This window comes from Lissotriton vulgaris, chromosome 3_1, assembly GCF_964263255.1.
Source record: "Lissotriton vulgaris chromosome 3_1, aLisVul1.2, whole genome shotgun sequence".
Classification (NCBI taxonomy): Eukaryota; Metazoa; Chordata; class Amphibia; order Caudata; family Salamandridae; genus Lissotriton; species Lissotriton vulgaris.
This window is the reverse complement of record NC_141689.1, coordinates 717,853,414-717,871,111: the sequence shown is the minus strand read 5'-3', so window position 1 is coordinate 717,871,111 and position 17,698 is coordinate 717,853,414. Positions and strand designations below refer to the sequence as shown.

Sequence of the window (17,698 nt, the reverse complement as noted above, 5' to 3'; positions counted from 1 at the left end):
TTTTACAAAAAGAGGTGGATATGCTACAAAAGAGAATGAGGCCTAGGCCTTTTTCTTTCTCTTTTGTACCTACTGCTATGTTATTTTGTTACTGAGACTCCCATTCCGACGACGGGGAATGATACAAAAGCATGGGAATCTATGAAAGTTCCAATACTGGGGCAATCCAGGGGTCTAGTCACCATCACTTTTTTTCTCCCAATAGTTCGTCATGTGCAGCTTGGTCAGGAGCAGAAAATGGACAGATCCCACTAGGTAGAAAGTGTGTATTCCCATATCTCCCACTCTGTGCGACTTGAGTATAAAAGTTGTTATTTCTAGAGAGGAAGTGCCTATTGGTGGCTGCATACGATTATTCTTGTGGAATATATTTGGTGTCTCTCCAGAGATCCAGGAGGCTAAACGCAGTCTCACCTCCAGGGTTAGGTTGTTGTGAGGTTAATAGACACTGTGCACAAATGCTTCACTTTTTCACATGTTTAAAGTTGACATCATCCCAGAGGACAGGTGTCAAGTTGATGTCACCGCCCATAATCGAGAGATCTGTAGTATCCTGCATCCTCTACTTTCTTTTCAGTCTAACATGACCAATTGCAAGCCCGGCAAAAAATACAAGGGCACCACTGCCACTGTCTCTCCGTTCCATTCCCCCAGAACCGATGCATAGCAGCCTTCTCTGTCTTTCCAACCTCGATCAACTAAGAGAGGACAAAATCTATGCGAAAGGATAATCACCCCCGCAAGCCAAAGGTAATCCAGAATGGGCCAGGACTTTATGACTTCCCCTACCTATGAATCCACAATTGTTACCCACTAGGTGCATCTTTTGTAATAGCATTAGGACTGGGTCTTGTCTGATAAGGAGTCTAACAACAGATTCCTTCTTTATGGCCTGGCCTGTTTCATGTTTGGATCTTAAGACCCTGGTAGTACTGTGCCGCCATCTTGGTGCTGCTTCGTGTGTTCACGAAGATGCCAACAATAACCCCTCAATCACCCCTCAGCTATTATCCCCCCATCCTACTACCTTAAGCTGCAGGCTCAGAATAGCCCGTCACCCCAATTCACCTTATTTGTGAGTCGCCCTCACCAGTATAATATTTCAACTTGTCAAACCAAAATAGATACAAAAGATAGTACAGCTTCAATCTCCCAAGTCCTCTCAAAACCCAGGAGATGGAGAGAGAGGAAAAACTGGGCTCGGGGGGGGGGGGACATCGGGTTTGTGGCTCCACTATATAGACTCTTCACCGTCTCTAGGGTGTCCTGGCTGTGTAGGAGCTAGCATAAAATATCTGGCTGCTCGTGGACCAAGGATCCTCTTTGACCGTTGGTGCATCCTCCTCCTGTTCTCGAGGTTCCATCGGTTCATCTCTCAAACATGCTTTTGCTGGGCATTCTTATTTTATATGGTGCCTTGGGGAAGGTCCCCCTCATTGCTTCTTGTTTTTCACAGGATGCAAGTCTTCCAGTCACTCCCAGAACTCCACCAGAGTGGCTAAGTGCCATGACTTGCCCTCTGAAAGGATATTTAATTTTGATGGGAACAGCATCATGTATTGGATGCTTAGGTATTGGAGTTCTGCTTTTACTCTATCAAAGAATCGTCGTTTCACCTGCACTTCACGGGTGTAGCTGGGAATAGCATAAATGCCCTATTTTTGTAATGTAAAGGGTCAAAGAGAAGTTCTGCTTTGAGGATGGCATTACGACCCCTTTAGTTAAGTTCAAATGTCAATGATCATCCAGGTCATGTGATGCCACTGGCACCCTGTGTGCCCTTTCAATCACAAAGGGGTTAGACAGGGTGGACCACAGTGCTGACAAAGATTCTCAAAAAAGTGCTTACAGTCTTCGCCTTCACATTATCCACCACTCAGATAATATTGCGTCAGGATCTCCCCTCTGCATCCTCCACTCTTACCTGCAGTCATTGAGTGGTATCTCACAGCTGCCGGACCTCCCTTTGCAGTGTTGTGATAGAATCAAGTGTTCTGCCACTGTTTGTTCCATGGTGGTGACCCCAGTCGAGAGTTTAATGCAGTCCAATGGGATTAGGTTGATTAGGTTTTGTGTTCTGGTGTGGATTTGATTTCTCATTACCCCTTGCCTCCTGCCCACCTTTCAAATCTGCAGCCTCACCAGCAGCCTCACGCCTGAAAGCTTTTTTCTCTAGGTTGGTGAACTGTGCAGATTTGTCTCCCTTCTCTCGCCCCATACTGCCCCTGCTCTAGGATCAAGAAGTCTCCCAACAATAGGACACCACGCTAGCGTTCAACAGAGATGCAACCCTCCCACATGGAGAATTACTGCTCCTCGGGCCCACTGGGCAGTGTCCTTATGTACCTCACAGGTCTTTATGCACCAGGTACCACTAGTAGGATCATCTGCTCCAGAGGGAAGCGGGAGAAGGACACTGTGTTACACCACATGCAGGGGAGGATGGACTTCTTGGCTAGGCAGGGAATAGTGAACCCACGCCCCCTCAACGCCGGGGGTCAGGTTGTAGTGAAGTTAATAGGCACTGTGCACAAACGCTTCAATTTTTACATGTTTACGTCAAAGCCAACTTTTAGCACATATTTACTAGCATGCTTTTTTGAGGTAGTGTACACGAAAAGGTTGCCTTACAAATCATTCCTTCATAGGCACATTGTCATACCGTAGAACATTCTGTCCAAGTCACCAGGTCTGCGCAAACTGCCCTTGTTTGTTTTCTGTTCAGCGACAGCTCTGGGTGGGTAGAATCAACAATGACAGACAGACCAAAGCTCAGGCACAGTACGAATGGGTCCAGTTTTATTATATAAACTACACTAAGCCTCTGTTAGTCAGGAGCATTTTGATGTATTGTTGAGGTCGCCTATGCCAGAATTCTAGCCCAGCTGAAACTTATCGGTATCCTGAGAGGGACGGCGGCCTGTTCAAAGCCAGACTGGCTATCAGATGACACATGCACACAGGTAAATAAGGAGTTAGACCACTCTAAGCTATATAGCAGAATTGCATCAACCTTATGCTCTCTAGGATAAGTAGTGCTAGGTACGAGAACAATTCTTTGAATACATATAATCAATGCAACATTTATAATGATTGAATTATTTATCTTCTCTTGTAATGTTGGTTACATACTTTGTTTTCTTCTACTAATAATTGAAGCACACATAATTTACACAAGAATCTAATTGCTTCAATTAATAATTTATCTCCCTTTGGGAATGCCCGAGTAAACAAAAGAGTACATCTGTTTCTACGATTACTTTGGGGGAATGAGGGTTGTCATGTTCTGAGGTTGCAGACATCATCCGGTGCCCTGTAAGGTTTAGGGGTCCAGATGGTACACTGTTAGCTAGCCAGGAACTAAGTCAACATATTCTGATGGTATCAGCGGACAGTCCACATAGTTTTGAAGGTAATGTTGCCCAAACGCACTGTCTTACTGAATTAGTAGGAACTGCACAACATGGCTCCACAACGTTACAGGTCCTTATTTATTGGGTCTCCTGAGTAGTTTTCTTGCGTGTGCCCAAAGACTCTACTCACCTTTGAAGAGACGTCCAGGCTGTTAGGGAAAAATCCTCTTCAGGTAAATAGGAAAACCCTAGTCTGCCTGTAGGTTGTTCAAGCTTGATAAGTTTGAAAGGATCACCCCACTTTACTTTAACTTCCCTGAATTCCATATGTTCAAATGGCTAAATTCAGTACCAGTGGTCATACCACTAATATGTAGACATGTAGTAACAGAGATGTTACAACACCATGGACTTACTCTTACGGGAGTTGTTACCTTTGTGGTAGGAGTCTATGAAGCATATAAAACAGAGGTATTCTATTCATGGGTAACATTTCCAGCGGCAGATGCAAACACCAGAACATTTCACACATACACTCACGCAGCAATTCAAAACAATTATAGAGCTCACGAAGATTTTGAAATTGCACTATCATTTCAGGAACACAAACTGGTTCCAAGGCACTCTACCACATTCACAAGCAAACGTCAGACTGGTACTCCTCAGCAATGACGTAGCAAGATGGCCAATCTTAGCCGGCTACCCTCCATATCCACAAATAGCAGCACTCACAGCAGCAGAGCTGCGTACACTTTACACAGATCTAGTTAATTATACATACGTATGACAGTTTGTTATGTGAACAATAACAAACCCAGCGAGGACTGCTCAACGTGTACAAACGCATTTCCAAGGCCAGTGATTAGTCCAGCCACCATTAATTCAATTATGGGAAAGGTTCCCACCAGACGAGAGAAGATTCCGTTCTGGATTGCACAAAAACAAACCAACTTGAAGCAGTGTTTCTCCATATGGGACCTCAAGTTAAATATAGAATTCTCACAATGTGCCTACCTTTAGAGATGGTTGCCCCAGTAGAAGAATGATCCACAAAGGGCACGGTATTTGCTGCACTCTACGCCATCACACAGGGTACAACACTCATAACTGTTTTGCCTGATGTTCTTAAACAGATCCAAAATTAATATGGGGCAGCCCCTGCCGTGGACTAAGGGATGAAACTTATTGGCAATTATGTCAGAATGTCCTCAATTATTCTAAGTAATATAGAGGGCGGAGCTTGTCTGGTCTCAAGATGTCCTGAAGCCATCATCGCTATCCGGCAGAAATTGCCAACATCCTTCGAGGAAAGAGTCATTATGTAGCGGCGCCGTACTGTGCTTGTCACCTGCTGTTGGACGAGACTTTTGCTGCGGCCGGAGACCCCTCCTGAGTGCTTCAGTGGCAGAGTGCTGTATTGCTGGCCTGAGCGGCCTACCCGACCGGGGGCTGATGCTTAGTGCGGCCCGGAGATTTGGAGAAGCAGTTGCTGGTCGTTGCCCCCCGTGGTGAGTTTGGGCTGAAGCTCGCCTCATCCCTGGAGCCTGGAGTGGGCGTGGACTGTGCCACGCGGGCTGTAGAATCACCCGGATGGCTGTCCCGGCCCCCAAAGGGAGGAGAGGGGGTTGTTTGGTGGATCGTCCGCTGTCCCTGCATCCCGAGTGTGCGGGGGTCGTGGGAGAGGCTCTCCTCCACCTGCACAGGGTCTGGCGATGGGATGTGACTGGGCCTCCCTATACAGCAGCAGAAGAGCTGACTGAAGGAGCAGATACCTCTGGCAGTGACGGACTGGGCCCCGTGGTAGTGCATCATCAGTTCTCATTGTAAATTACCTCTGCATTGCTGGGCAAAGCTAAGATCGTTACCCTGCCCAGCTATTGGATGGGCATAATTGAGCTACCCGCTGCTGCCCATACAAGTTTCTGCCAGAGGGGATGGGCCTGCCGCATAGCACAAGAAGAACAACATTGTAAGAAGCACCATCATCGAGGTGCGACACCTACATCGCAATGGGAAAGACAGATACAAATCAGCCTAAACTGCAATTTGAACAACACAAATCCGCCAGGACAAGGCAGGATGATGTTGAGACAACTGCAAATAAACAAGCAACCCAAAGCATGGAATTGGAAGGGGACCTGCGACAAACATTGGTAACGATGCAGCAGAGCCTCACCACCATAGACAGAAAGATAGACTCTCATTCCTATTGCATGGATCGTATGTCAAAGCTTTGATAAGCATGCAGAAGGGCTGGATATGGTGGAAAGGAGTGTGTCTGAAGCTGAAGATTTGCGGGTAGAGGCCAATGGGGTGCAGAAACAAATGGAGAAACTTATTGCGACCCTGCATTACAAAGCAAAAGACCTTAAAGCTGACACAAGACGGAACAACCTGCGCATAGTGGGTCTAACTGGAACCACCACGACTGGGAATATGGAACCTTTGTAGAGCAGTACTCACCACCTTACTGGGCTGCAACAACTTCTCATGCGTATTTATAGTGGAATACGCGCATTGCTCGCTGGCCCCTCCCTGGCCAGCCCATGGGGTGCCCCCTCATAGCTCGGCTCTTTAACAACAGAGACAGGGATGCAGCCCTGCAACAAGATAGGGAGCTCCAAACTCTCTCGCTAAACTGACTTTACTCATCAGGTACAAGAGGCGCAGATGTAGTTTGTGCCATTTAAACAAATTGCAGGAGCTCAATGTGGACTACGCCATGCTTTACCCAGCACGCCTAAAAGTGACGGTAGAGGGGATGTCGAAAATCTACATCAATCCCAATAGCCTGCAACAAATGCTCAAGAAATGCAAAAAGACTAAGTACCACACACCAGCGCAAGGTCTTGCGTCAGATGGCAATGCTCTTCATGGCGGGCTAGATCAGCTGATGGGTTGAACACTACCACTGATTTGAACTTATATCTCTGAACATTACAGTCGCCATGCTGTTGGAGGTGCCGTATGTGGGAGGCACAACAGGAGTACATATGGCCTACAGAAGCGATGTGGACTGGACCATAGACCGTTGACGAGGGGTTCAAGGAGGTGGGGAGGGTGAAAGGTACCGTGGCAACACACACCAGACATGTGTCTGTTTTAGGGTGCACTAAGTAAAGAGGTATGTGACACTTGCTGGCTGATGACTAAGCTCGCGCCCACTTTCATGCTGAAATAATAGTTTTAAAATTCCTTGGGTGTGATATACAGAATATCAGACAGTCGTACAGTAACTGGAGCTGGAGAATAGCTCACAGGTATTCACCACCCTCATGTGTATTCCACTTAGTTTTGGGAGGGAATACCTGTTTGTAAGGGGGTTGAATCTGTGGGTGGGGAACATTATGCTGCGTCATAATTTGGGGGACATGGTGTCTGAGAAGGGTGGGGGAATTTTATATACACAAATTATTTGCATTAAGTAGCCAAGAGGGAGGTTGTAGGAAAATTCGGGGTAACATCGTAGACCTAGTAATGGGAGAGTTGTGTGATGAAGGGAGAAAGTGACTCCAGTGCATCACCAGTTACAGGTGGTGCTTCAATATGTTTTCTGTATTAGAATGTCAGGGGGTTGAATGATCATCGCAAAAATTCTTACGGTAGTACTGTACTTACAGCAACATCACATAGACATCATCATATTGCAAGAGACACATGGGTTGCTTTCACAAAGCAGAATGAGAGGCACATGCATTCCTGCAGGATTTATGACATGCACGAGGGGTCCTAGTGTGGGTGCGTCTTGGGGCAGGTATACAAATTCACAAGGTATGTGTTGATTCTGGGGGAAGACATGTAGTGTTACGCTGCTGCAAAGATAACTTTGATGCGCTTTTGGTAGGCATTTACGGTCCTAACTAAGAGGAACCTCAGTTTTAAAGCTCCTTACGTAGTAAGCTTGCTACTTATGGGAATATACCACAACTCTGGGGTGGGAATTTTTATTGTGTAGTGTCTCCCGAGCTGGATCGATCTAAAAGCCCCTCCAGAAGACAATTGGCGGCAGCTATAGCTATAGCTGAAACAGATGGGTTGGTAGATGTCTGGTGCTTTAGCTTCCCGCAGGGAATACACAAATTATTCATGTTTAAGACATACATACCCATATAGATTACTGGTTAGCCTCACGTGACCTATTGCCTTTTATATGCCAATGGGAGCATCTACTGCATACATACTCCGATCACTCACCAGTCAGATTGACCTTGACGATTGGGGATATGTAACCTAGGGCCTTTACCTGGTGGATCCTGCAATGTTCGCTTTTAGACACAGTGTTCCGCGAGAAACTTGCACAGGCGATAGACGACTACTTCCACAATAACCTTGGGAGTGTGTCCTGGATGGCCACCATTTGGGGGGCATTTAAGGCCTATATCCGATGCATAACAATTTAGAAACATGCAGGAGTGCTCCGATCCATTAGGGATCTGTTGCAGAAACTGGAGAAGGAATTGACCCATTTTTACAGAGCACCGGTGCTGGTTCTGGCAAATGAAGGGACCAGAACTGTACTTTACTGCCCCTTGCTGGTTGTAACATCAAAGGATTTGTGTCGATTGACCTATCAAACCACACCATGTGGCCAGTCGCGCACTGTCGACATCATGGGCTCCTTTGTAGCTACCTGCCTCCTCTCATTCCAGAAAATAGCTTTACAAGCATTAACCAAAACAGAGGTATCTGTTCCCTGGAGGGGGATATCGGACAGGGAAAGTTTGCTATTCCTGTTATGTCTACCAACACCATACAAACACTGTATGTGAATTTATAGTAGTCAATAACACATGCCAACAACGAAGTTGTTTATTTGGAACCACCATTGGATTTAATTACCAGATATACACCACTGCGTGAGGTCCCTGTTTTTGCACAGACTGCCTCTGGCTATTTCACAGAAATTGATATCATTTTCTGAGATTTGTCAGACCTACAGTTGCATGGAACTTGTGCATTTATAATCTGGCTTAAAAGATGTACTTTGTTCAACCTTGGATTTACGTCGGGATTTCAATTTAGCTGCTTTTCTTTTTCATATGGATTGGTTTTGTGACAGTGATCTTTTTGCTTCTAAATGGACACTATCTCCCAGAACACTCTGCTCTTGAACTGGTAACCAAGGTTTTGAAGTTTCATTCTTCATCACACAAAGAGACCTATCCCTTGCAGTCCCCGTTCAGGATTGCTTGGTTTGTGATAAGGTGCCATTTCATATTTTCGATCTTACAGAGACTGCAAATTTGTATGCATTTAAACTGCCCTCTTAATGAAGGGGTCACCCCTGGAAGCATTCCTAATGATTGGGATATTAGCACTGTAAGATCTAGGACCTCTGAGCCGGACTATTATACTATGTTTGAGAGTGAAGCTATGTATAGTGATACATCTTATTATGACAAAATGTTTTGTTATCAACATTATAATTCTTCCTCCCCTGGTAAAGTCAAATATGCTGACCGAAACAAAATTTATTTATTCTGCTCCCTTTATTTTTTTTCAGCTGTCAATAAAAAGTTATGGCTTTGGCAAGGCAATGATGATTTAAAATCTATTTGGGGAACAAAAGATTGGGAGCAATTTACAAAAAACACAGAGGACAGCTCAATATCATTGTACAGAATAGTATATACAACTCTTCATATTCTACTCCAGAGGGATATCTAGTTTGGCCATTAGATACTAATCGGTGTCATGCACTCCTCTGACCTGTGCTTAGGGCTATCAAAATTGGGCACTGTCCTGCTGTCATAGACTGCTCTCTGAAGAAAGAGCACTTAAGAGGTGTGGGTACTTCAAAGTGGTCGACCCACAGAACAGAAACTTCAATGATAGACTAAATCACATTTGTGTGTGAAATTGGCTGTAAAAAGGGGAGCCGAAAACTCCCAAATTGTCAAACTAAAGCTGTACATCAACAAGGAGAAGCTCAGCACAAGTTCTGCCTGTTGTGACTAGGACCCGGGACTATAGGCTTGCTAGTCTTCCTTGCTGGTGAGGGGGACATCACCGAGGAGAATCAATAAACTTGCTTTGAGAACCAGATTCTGAGAGTAACACAGCCTTAGAAAGATGGCTTCTATAAGCAATGCCTTAGACATCATTGCCCAGCTCATAGTTGTGAGAACTCAGGAAAGGGCCGCTCCAGCCCCCTGGTACTCAGAAAGCCTCAAGAAGGAAAAAGCCATGTGCAGAGGTAGCGAGAGGAAATGGAGGAACATAAGCTGCAGAGTGATAAACTGGCCTATAAATCAGCACATAGACCCTATTTAAAAAGCTGTAACACAGCAAGAAGAGATCATTTAGGCATCCGAATATTGGAGGCAAATAGCTCCTCTAAGGAGCTCTTTAAGATTCTTAAAGAGTTCACAAACCCCAGAGCTAATAGTCCCTCTTTCCCGCCTACACAAAGGCTTCGTGACGACCTAGCCAACCATTTTAAACAAAAGATGGATAAAATTTACAGCTCCTTGGGAGCAGTAGAGGTACCGAATGGGCCAGTCCCTCCCCGGGCTGATACCTCACTACCTAGGCTCTATTCTTTTGTAGCTATTGCCACAGAGCAAGTAGAGTCTGTACTAGCTCACACAAAATCAGGCTCACCATTAGACCCGGCCCTGCCTTTTATTATGTCAGAACTAGCACCGGTCTTATCTTCCTTGCTCTCGGAAGTCTGTAATATATCATTGGCCACGGCCACGTTCCCCATTAAATGGAAGAAGGCGCACATTAAACCTCTGCTGAAGAAGGCACTGGCAGATCCGGCAGACCTGGAAAATTATAGACCGATTTTTCTCCTTCCTTGCTGCTCTAAAATCATGGAGACATTGATTAATAAACAACTCTTGGAATATTTGGAGCAGAATAATCTTCTGGATCCCTCCCAATCCGACTTCCGGGCAGATCATAATACCGAAGCTGCCTTGTCAGAAGTAACAGACAAAATAAGGATGTCATTGGATAAGGGGATCCCTACAATGTTAGTGCTACTTGACCTGTCGGGGCCTTCAACACCATCTCTCATAGTATCCTTTTGGATAGGCTACAAGAGATTGGTGTCAGATAAATGGCCTTAACCTGGCTACAAAGCTTTCTGACCAACAGAACACAATGTTTCCAATTGGACAAACTTGTGTTGCAGACCACGTTAGTGGACAAGGGTCCCCCCAGGGGTCCATTGTAAGTCCTAGCTTGTTCAACATCTATGTGGCCCCTCTGGCTGCCATTATGAGATCTTGCGGTTTTGAGACGATCTTGTATGCGGACGACACCCAGGTGATAGTCCCCATTGAGACGGATCCCACAGTAACTAGAGCAAAGTTTAAGACCTGTATGTTGAAAATAGCCACATGGATGAGTAAGAACTTCCTTCAGCTTAACTCTAACAAAACGGAGGTCCTTTTGTTCCCGAAAGCTGAGGAACTGTGGTCTGCGGACTGGTGGTCTATAGAACTTGGGGAAGCACTTAGCCCAAAAAAGCAGGCAAGAACTTGAGCATTATTATCGATGACAAACGCTCTATGGAGGATCAGGTGAAGACGGTTTCAGGCACATGCTTCGGTCTAATGCGATGTTGAGAAAGATCTTTCTGTGGATTCCCCTGCTGCCAAAAAGTCCCAAATACAGGTGCTTCTAGTCAGTAGACTAGATTACGATAATTCATTATTAGTAGGAATTAGGGAAGAACTATCATCAAGGTTGCAAGTAGTTCAAAATACAGCAGCGCGTCTGGCTCTCAACAAACTGGTACGCACCTCGTCATCACCTCTCTTGTGTCAATTGCACTGGCTTCCCATTAGGAAGAGAGCAGTCTGTAAGCTCTTGTGTATAGTGTTTAAAGTACTCCTAGGGACTGTCCTTGTGAACCTAAAGGAGAAGCGAATAACCTATGTCCCCGTGCGCCAATTGAGATCCAGTAATCGGAAACTACTCTGTCCCCGGAAAATCAGTAAAACTAAAATGGGTGGTTGTGCGTTTTCTCATCTAACCCTTTCCACTGAGACAGACTCCCAGGCAAGATTTGAGCCTGTGAACATCTGGTTCAGTTTGAGAAACAGCTTAAAACACGGATGTTCTAACTGTCACTCGTAACTTGCAGTGTGCCACCAAGGCGCCAAGAGATCCCCTTGGGGAGGAATCGTTGTGCAATATAAGTCTTAATAATAATAATAATAAATAAGATTCTGCATGAGCAGAGGACCCTGTGAGAGAGAAATCGCCTGGAGGGAGAAAGGCCTAGTGGGATCATGCCAAGTGGATCCCAGGAGCAGAGTGTGAGGTTCAGGTCCATCTGGACCACCTCACTGATCGGGCTTTCTCCCAGTGTGTGCAGTTGTGACTATTGTATGCCAGGTGAGGGCTGCAGTGAAGAATAAGTGCCATAGTTCATGGTGCAGCACTAGATTCATGACTCCTTGATCACCGTGAACAGCGCTGCCCCACTGGGAGGGATGATTAACACATTACTCGCAGAGCTACCCGTAATGAGGCCGCATGGGCAGTAGGCGTAGACCTTAATGCACGATTACATCACTCGTGCTCACAAGGGCCAAGTGGTTAGTGTTAACACTTCACTCGCCATGTATACCTCAGCCACAAAGTCTAGTGGTTAAAGCAACTCCCTCTTTGCCTCCTCAGCTTGGGTGATCGCTAAGACGGCCCGTACCTTAAGTATTCCACCTGTGGGTGAAGAAAGCAACACTAGAAGGTACGTTCATTCTAGGCGCTCACGCTCCTCCACAATTTGCATGTCGTGCTCTGCCATATCTTGTATCCATGCGTATCTAATTTCATTACGCCATGCTCTCTCTACACTGGTTTTAGAAATATCCTGTGCTGTGGATGTTGGGTGTCGGCTGACACCTTGGACATAAAGAAGCCCCAAATCATTGTGCCACCCCACCTGAATCATTAGGTGAGCTTCCAGATAATGACCCCTTCTTTACAGAAAACGTAACTTACACACACACACACATTTCTGATTCCTATCTTTAATTTCACAAGCTGTCTCCCCCCTCCCTTGTCCTGATGAAGACCCACCACAGATGATTATAAATCTGCACTAACTATTAGGGTCAAAACGTCGACGTTGTTTGCTCAATTTGTCCACGCAACACACCTACTAGCATAAGGAATAATTATATCCTGTTGGGTGTTAAGCATCCCATGTTGGACACACTTGTAAAATATTATCCTCACTTGTAAATATGTGTTATTTATGCCACCTATGTACAGCACCTTGTCACTGATCACGACCAGCCACTAACTGCATCACCTCCACATGCTGCATTGTATTTGTACTTTTTGGACAGCTAATTATTTAGTTATATTTCTAAAAAGCAAAAAACTCAAAAATAAAGTTTTCCTCTGAACTAAATTGTGTTGTGTGTGTTCGTATACTACATTCAATGATCAATGTAATGTCATAAATCATATTGAGTACGCTTGATCTAAGTACACGAGATTCTCAACAGAACCATTGTTTTTTTCTAGCATACCTACCAAGGTTCTGAGGTTTACTGGGTTACCCCATTATTGTTAATGGCAAAAGTGGAAAGGTTTGAACTTGGGGACTTTTTGCACATTGGTCAGGCAGTGTCCAGGAGTCATCCCCATCCACTGAATAGAAAACCTGAACAAAAGTGGCACCTTACCCGCTACTCAAAAAACATTCTGGACCTTTGCAGAACAGACTATGGCTGACCATTCTGCCTGTAACCTGTGAAGAGACCTGAAGGGCTAGACCTGCCAACACTTGCACGCAGGACTAAGAAGTGGACAACAAGGGTCAGTTGGCTGATCTCCTTTGTTGCTACAGGGACATACCAAGCTGCAAGAAACTTTTTTCCAGGTGTGACAAGTGAACCATTTACAAAAAGAACTAGACAAGACATGGATGGTGACCTCTGCTGGAGGCCCCTCAGGACAGTTCCTGAGGTCCTAGAAGCCTTAAAAGTGGCTAAGAGGAACTACTCCATAATGTCTGAAAAGTTTGGACTTCCAAGACCTCCAGAACGACTTCACGGCAAACATTCACTTCAGGCTTGCCCCACTGGAAGATTTTGAGCTCCATAAAAAAGACTAGGCCTGAAGGTAAAAATCTTGATTGGGCGAAGGCATGAAAAGTACCCGCCTGAAGAGAAGACTTCAGCAGCCATAACATTTGAATCTGCTTTGTCCTATTGGATTTATGTCCTTTTGATGTAATTTTTCTTATGAGATTGTTCTTAATTCCTAGAAATTGACTGTGGGGCTTTTATTGAGTAGTGATCTGACTTTTTCGAATATTTTAGTATTGCTAAATATTTGACATATTTTCATCTGTTAAACCCATCTGCTCTGTGCCATAGCTACCAGGGGTTGAGCCCAGGGTAAAGGTTCTTGAAACTGAGGGTTTTACCTGTAGGAATCTGGGACTTATTACTTGGCTAAGACTCACATCCTCCCCAACAAATAATTCATTGTTTTACACCTAATATCACTGTTCTTCATGTGACATATTTATATGATTAAACTATTATTTTCATACAATCACAAACAGGAAATCAAAATAAATTGCACACAAATTAAGATCCAATGAAGGACAGAATAAAATTAGTAAAATACCCAAAATAGGATACATGACAAGTTCTTCCTTAAATAACAAAATAGGCATTAAATGCATACAGGGCTACAACATAACTCTCTCATTAAGACATACTGCTTGGGAAAACATGCATCAATTTATGCCATCAATGTTGCAAATACAAGGTCGGGCACAAGGGACTTCACTTGAAATATATTTCACGTGAAGTATGTTTTAACTTTCTCTTTAGTACTAAACAAAGGGAGAAATTATGTACTTGCCCATTTCAAAAGTATCCTGAAGCCTTTTCGGGACAAATTTTTTATCGGATTTCTAAAAAAAAAAAAAAAGATATACATTTAAAAAATGTCGCCAAATACATTCACTTATACATAAACAGTAGCTGGTAAGCACTAGTTAGTCTGTGCAAGGTGATCACCCTTTGTAATCATCACTCGTTATTTTTCGTAACAGAGTATAACCTTGCTGAAAACCAAAAATATTCAGACGTTGGTCTGCCGTCACCAACAATTCTTACACATTTCCAAATGGAGCATTGCAAAAGTAACTTTTGACTAAAGATAGGCAAATGACACCACTTTTTGGAAAACCTTATACACCAAAGCCTGCAGTTAATGATCTGTTGGCAAGAAGGATATTAGAATGTGCAAATAAAATTAGATTTTTTTTACATTCTAGTCCACTGATGATTAACAACTATTGTGCAGAACTGAACGGTGTGGATGTGGACTACAGAAGAGAGAAACTGACAGGATTTCCAAGCAAGTGAGAATAAAATAATAGAAATCAGCAAAAGAGGCTGCAGCAACAAAGGAAATTGAAAGGCTGATTGTACAGCCTCATAAATTGTTTTGATAGGCAAGGACAAACTTCTAAAGTTTATGCCAGGATACCCTCACGGGTGAAAGTGCACTTTATAACAAAGTGATGCATGCCATTTTTAGGTCGAGCAGACCTAAAAAGCATGCGAAGCATGCTTTGTCTGCTCGACAACTTTTGTTGAAGTGTTCGGGGGAATGTGAGACAGTGTACATGCACGAGCCTCTGCTGTCTCCGATTTGCCCTCGAGGGCACGCACGTCGCCGTGCACATCCCCTGCCTGCCATTCACATGCTCTCGCAATCACACACAGGCAAAGTCACGCATGCGCACACACATTCCCACGCGCACACACCCCCCCTCTCCCCCCCCCCAGGCATACACACAGGCAGGCAGGCACACACATGCATGCACGCACCCCCCTCCCCCACCACTCACGGGGCGCGCGCGCACACACACGCGCACGCACACACACACAGAGATCCCCCCCCTCCACTCACCGTGCTCTTTTCCGGCGCATCTCTACACGCGGGGCAATTCTCTGGATTTTCACGCTACCGCGGGGCTCTCCCTCCATGATAGGAGCCCCGCAACAACGAGCATCACCGGACTCTTCCGGCCGCGTCACAGGCCCCGCCCAGGTCACGGGCAAGGATGCCTGACTTCCTGTTTTATTTCGGCTGCCAATGCTTTTCTTGTTGCCACTTTGGTGCTGAAGGTAGACAGGAGGTGGCACGCGCGAACAGGAGATGTGCACTCCGTACGCGTGCACATCTCTTGTCTGTGAAGGTAGGCGTTTCCTCTGCCGTTGCTAGGACAAAGTGTTTGCGTTCCAGAATGGGAAGCACCACGGGCTGGACTAAGAAACTGCTTCCAGGGGAGGAAACATTCAAACACTCCCCTAAAGTCCTTGTTTTTGCACGGAGGCAGCCGAATATGCTTTGATTCTGTTGTTACGACAGAAAAACAAACTACAGGGGAGACAGGTGGCGGCGTCATTCTCTTCCAGCCGTTTTGTATTTTACGATTCAGTGCGCCACCCCTATGTAATTGTACTGGTTGAGTCCGGCCGGCGTTAACCTCCAGCAGTAATGTCCGGCGCTATGACCGATGAGCAGCGGCAGGGCGGAGGCGGTTGGTACTGGAGTGCGCTATACCAGTGTGCTGTACACTCCTTGACCTGAGCACCGGGCAGCGGTAAAGGCTGACATCCCCCCGGGCTCCAAGACGAAACGGAACCGCTGCGGCATCTGCCGATAAGAGCGCCGTGCACCTACATCTGCGGCTCCTTGACATGGCAAGGGCAGCGTGGACCACTTTCTAGAGAAGTGGGGTAGTGGCGATACCGTACGTTCTCCCAGAGCCAGGCAAGTGCGGCGCTATTAGAATGTACCATTACGGGTAAAGGGTGTGTGTGAGCATAGTGGGATTCGTTGTGAACAAGGGGACACAACTTTGTGGGCTTACGGGATGCAGGTGCGAGGAGGAAGTGTTTGTGTGGGCAAAGACGAAGCTGATGCGGTGAAAGGGGTGCTAGTGTCAGCTAGTGGATGCATGTCTTGGCATGGGTTGCTGGTGCTTGTATAAGGGAAGCAGGGTTGGCAAGGGGGTTATATATCTTATGGCGATGGGACACCAGATTTGCACGGGGGATGCTGGTACCTGGCAGGGAGAACGCCATAGACAAGGATGCGCGGATGCTCACTAGAGGCCATGTGCTGATGTCATGAATGGCCGTGATGCTGCAGCTGCTGATGATTCAGCATCCTTGGCTGCGCAGCCCTCGTGGGCCAGGTGTTGAGAGGCTGCAGTCGGCAGAGGTGTGCCATTGAACCCTGCCCCGAGGGTTTGCGGGCCGAGCTAGGCGAGAAAACACGGAGAATAATCTGCCTTATAGGTGGTGGCAAGTGAGCACAGCTCACGAATATACAGTCCTGCCATGCAGTTGTGACTTCATGGTCCGTTGGCCCCACAGAGCAGGTGTGCTCTGCGCAGTGACAACAGTCACACCCCTGTAGTGGGCTCAAATGACATGCTTCATTGTCACTTGAATGATAGGAGCACAGACGACTTCACACTATAGCAGGGTGGCGCAATCACATTGTAATTGTAATTGCATTTATGTAGCGCTTACTACCCCTAACGAGGCGTCGAAGCGCTTAATTCTGTGCCATACATCGCGCAATCTTTACATGTCCACGTGAGTGAAATATTCTTTTGGGCTTATTGGTATTTGGGATGAGCCATCATTTATATGTTCCAAGTTCCGGCCCTCTTAGCTACATGAATATGTACTTCTCTTCTGTTGGTACATGGCTCGAGAGCAACACGCCTCGTGTTTTTTTTTATTCTCTGGAAGAAGTGGGTTGTGCATGACTTCGCGTTGTGTACAAGTTAAACACTCAGCAGGAAGATATTTCATTTCTTTGTAGTGCAACATTTACATTTCAACGGCAGTTGAGTCTGGTTGCTATTTTTTGACTTTCGTCTGGTGATGTACACACATTTTAAAGGTGAAAATCATACGAATTCTACTGTTGTAAAGAGTAACTTCTACCAATGTATGTATAGGAAAGAAATAATTTAGGAAACAACCTTGCTTTGACTATTTAAAAATTGTTTACACTGAAAGACCTTTCCCACGTGTCGTGTCACTTGATCGTTTATGGGCACTGCGGCAGGTCCCAACCACTGCTCCTCTCCTAGCCAGCCACTCCGTGGGCGCGGGCTTCCAGCAGGAAACGGAAGTCCCGCCTCACGGCAGTTTTCCGCACGCACACGTCTTGTTTCAAATGCAGCTTTTTATTGGACTTTGGCGCTGTGCTTGCACAAGAGCTGTCATGTGACGTAAAATAAGTTTTAGAAGCGGCTGTCACCTCGCAGACGAGAGGCCTCCTGTAGCAGCTGGTGAGCCCCAGACTTCAAACATAAATCATTTACC

The 17,698-nt window shown here is 45.7% G+C and overlaps 1 protein-coding gene across 2 annotated transcripts in view; it reads right to left on the bottom strand.

Moving 5' to 3' along the window:
- Positions 1 to 17,698, bottom strand: part of DCP2 (decapping mRNA 2) — a 295,860-nt gene that overhangs the window by 24,126 nt on the left and 254,036 nt on the right. For both annotated transcript variants that reach the window (XM_086961031.1, XM_086961032.1), the window contains one exon: positions 14,199 to 14,250. In XM_086961031.1, coding sequence (XP_086817157.1) covers positions 14,199 to 14,250 — 52 coding nt within the window. The remainder of the gene's footprint in view (positions 1 to 14,198; positions 14,251 to 17,698) is intronic.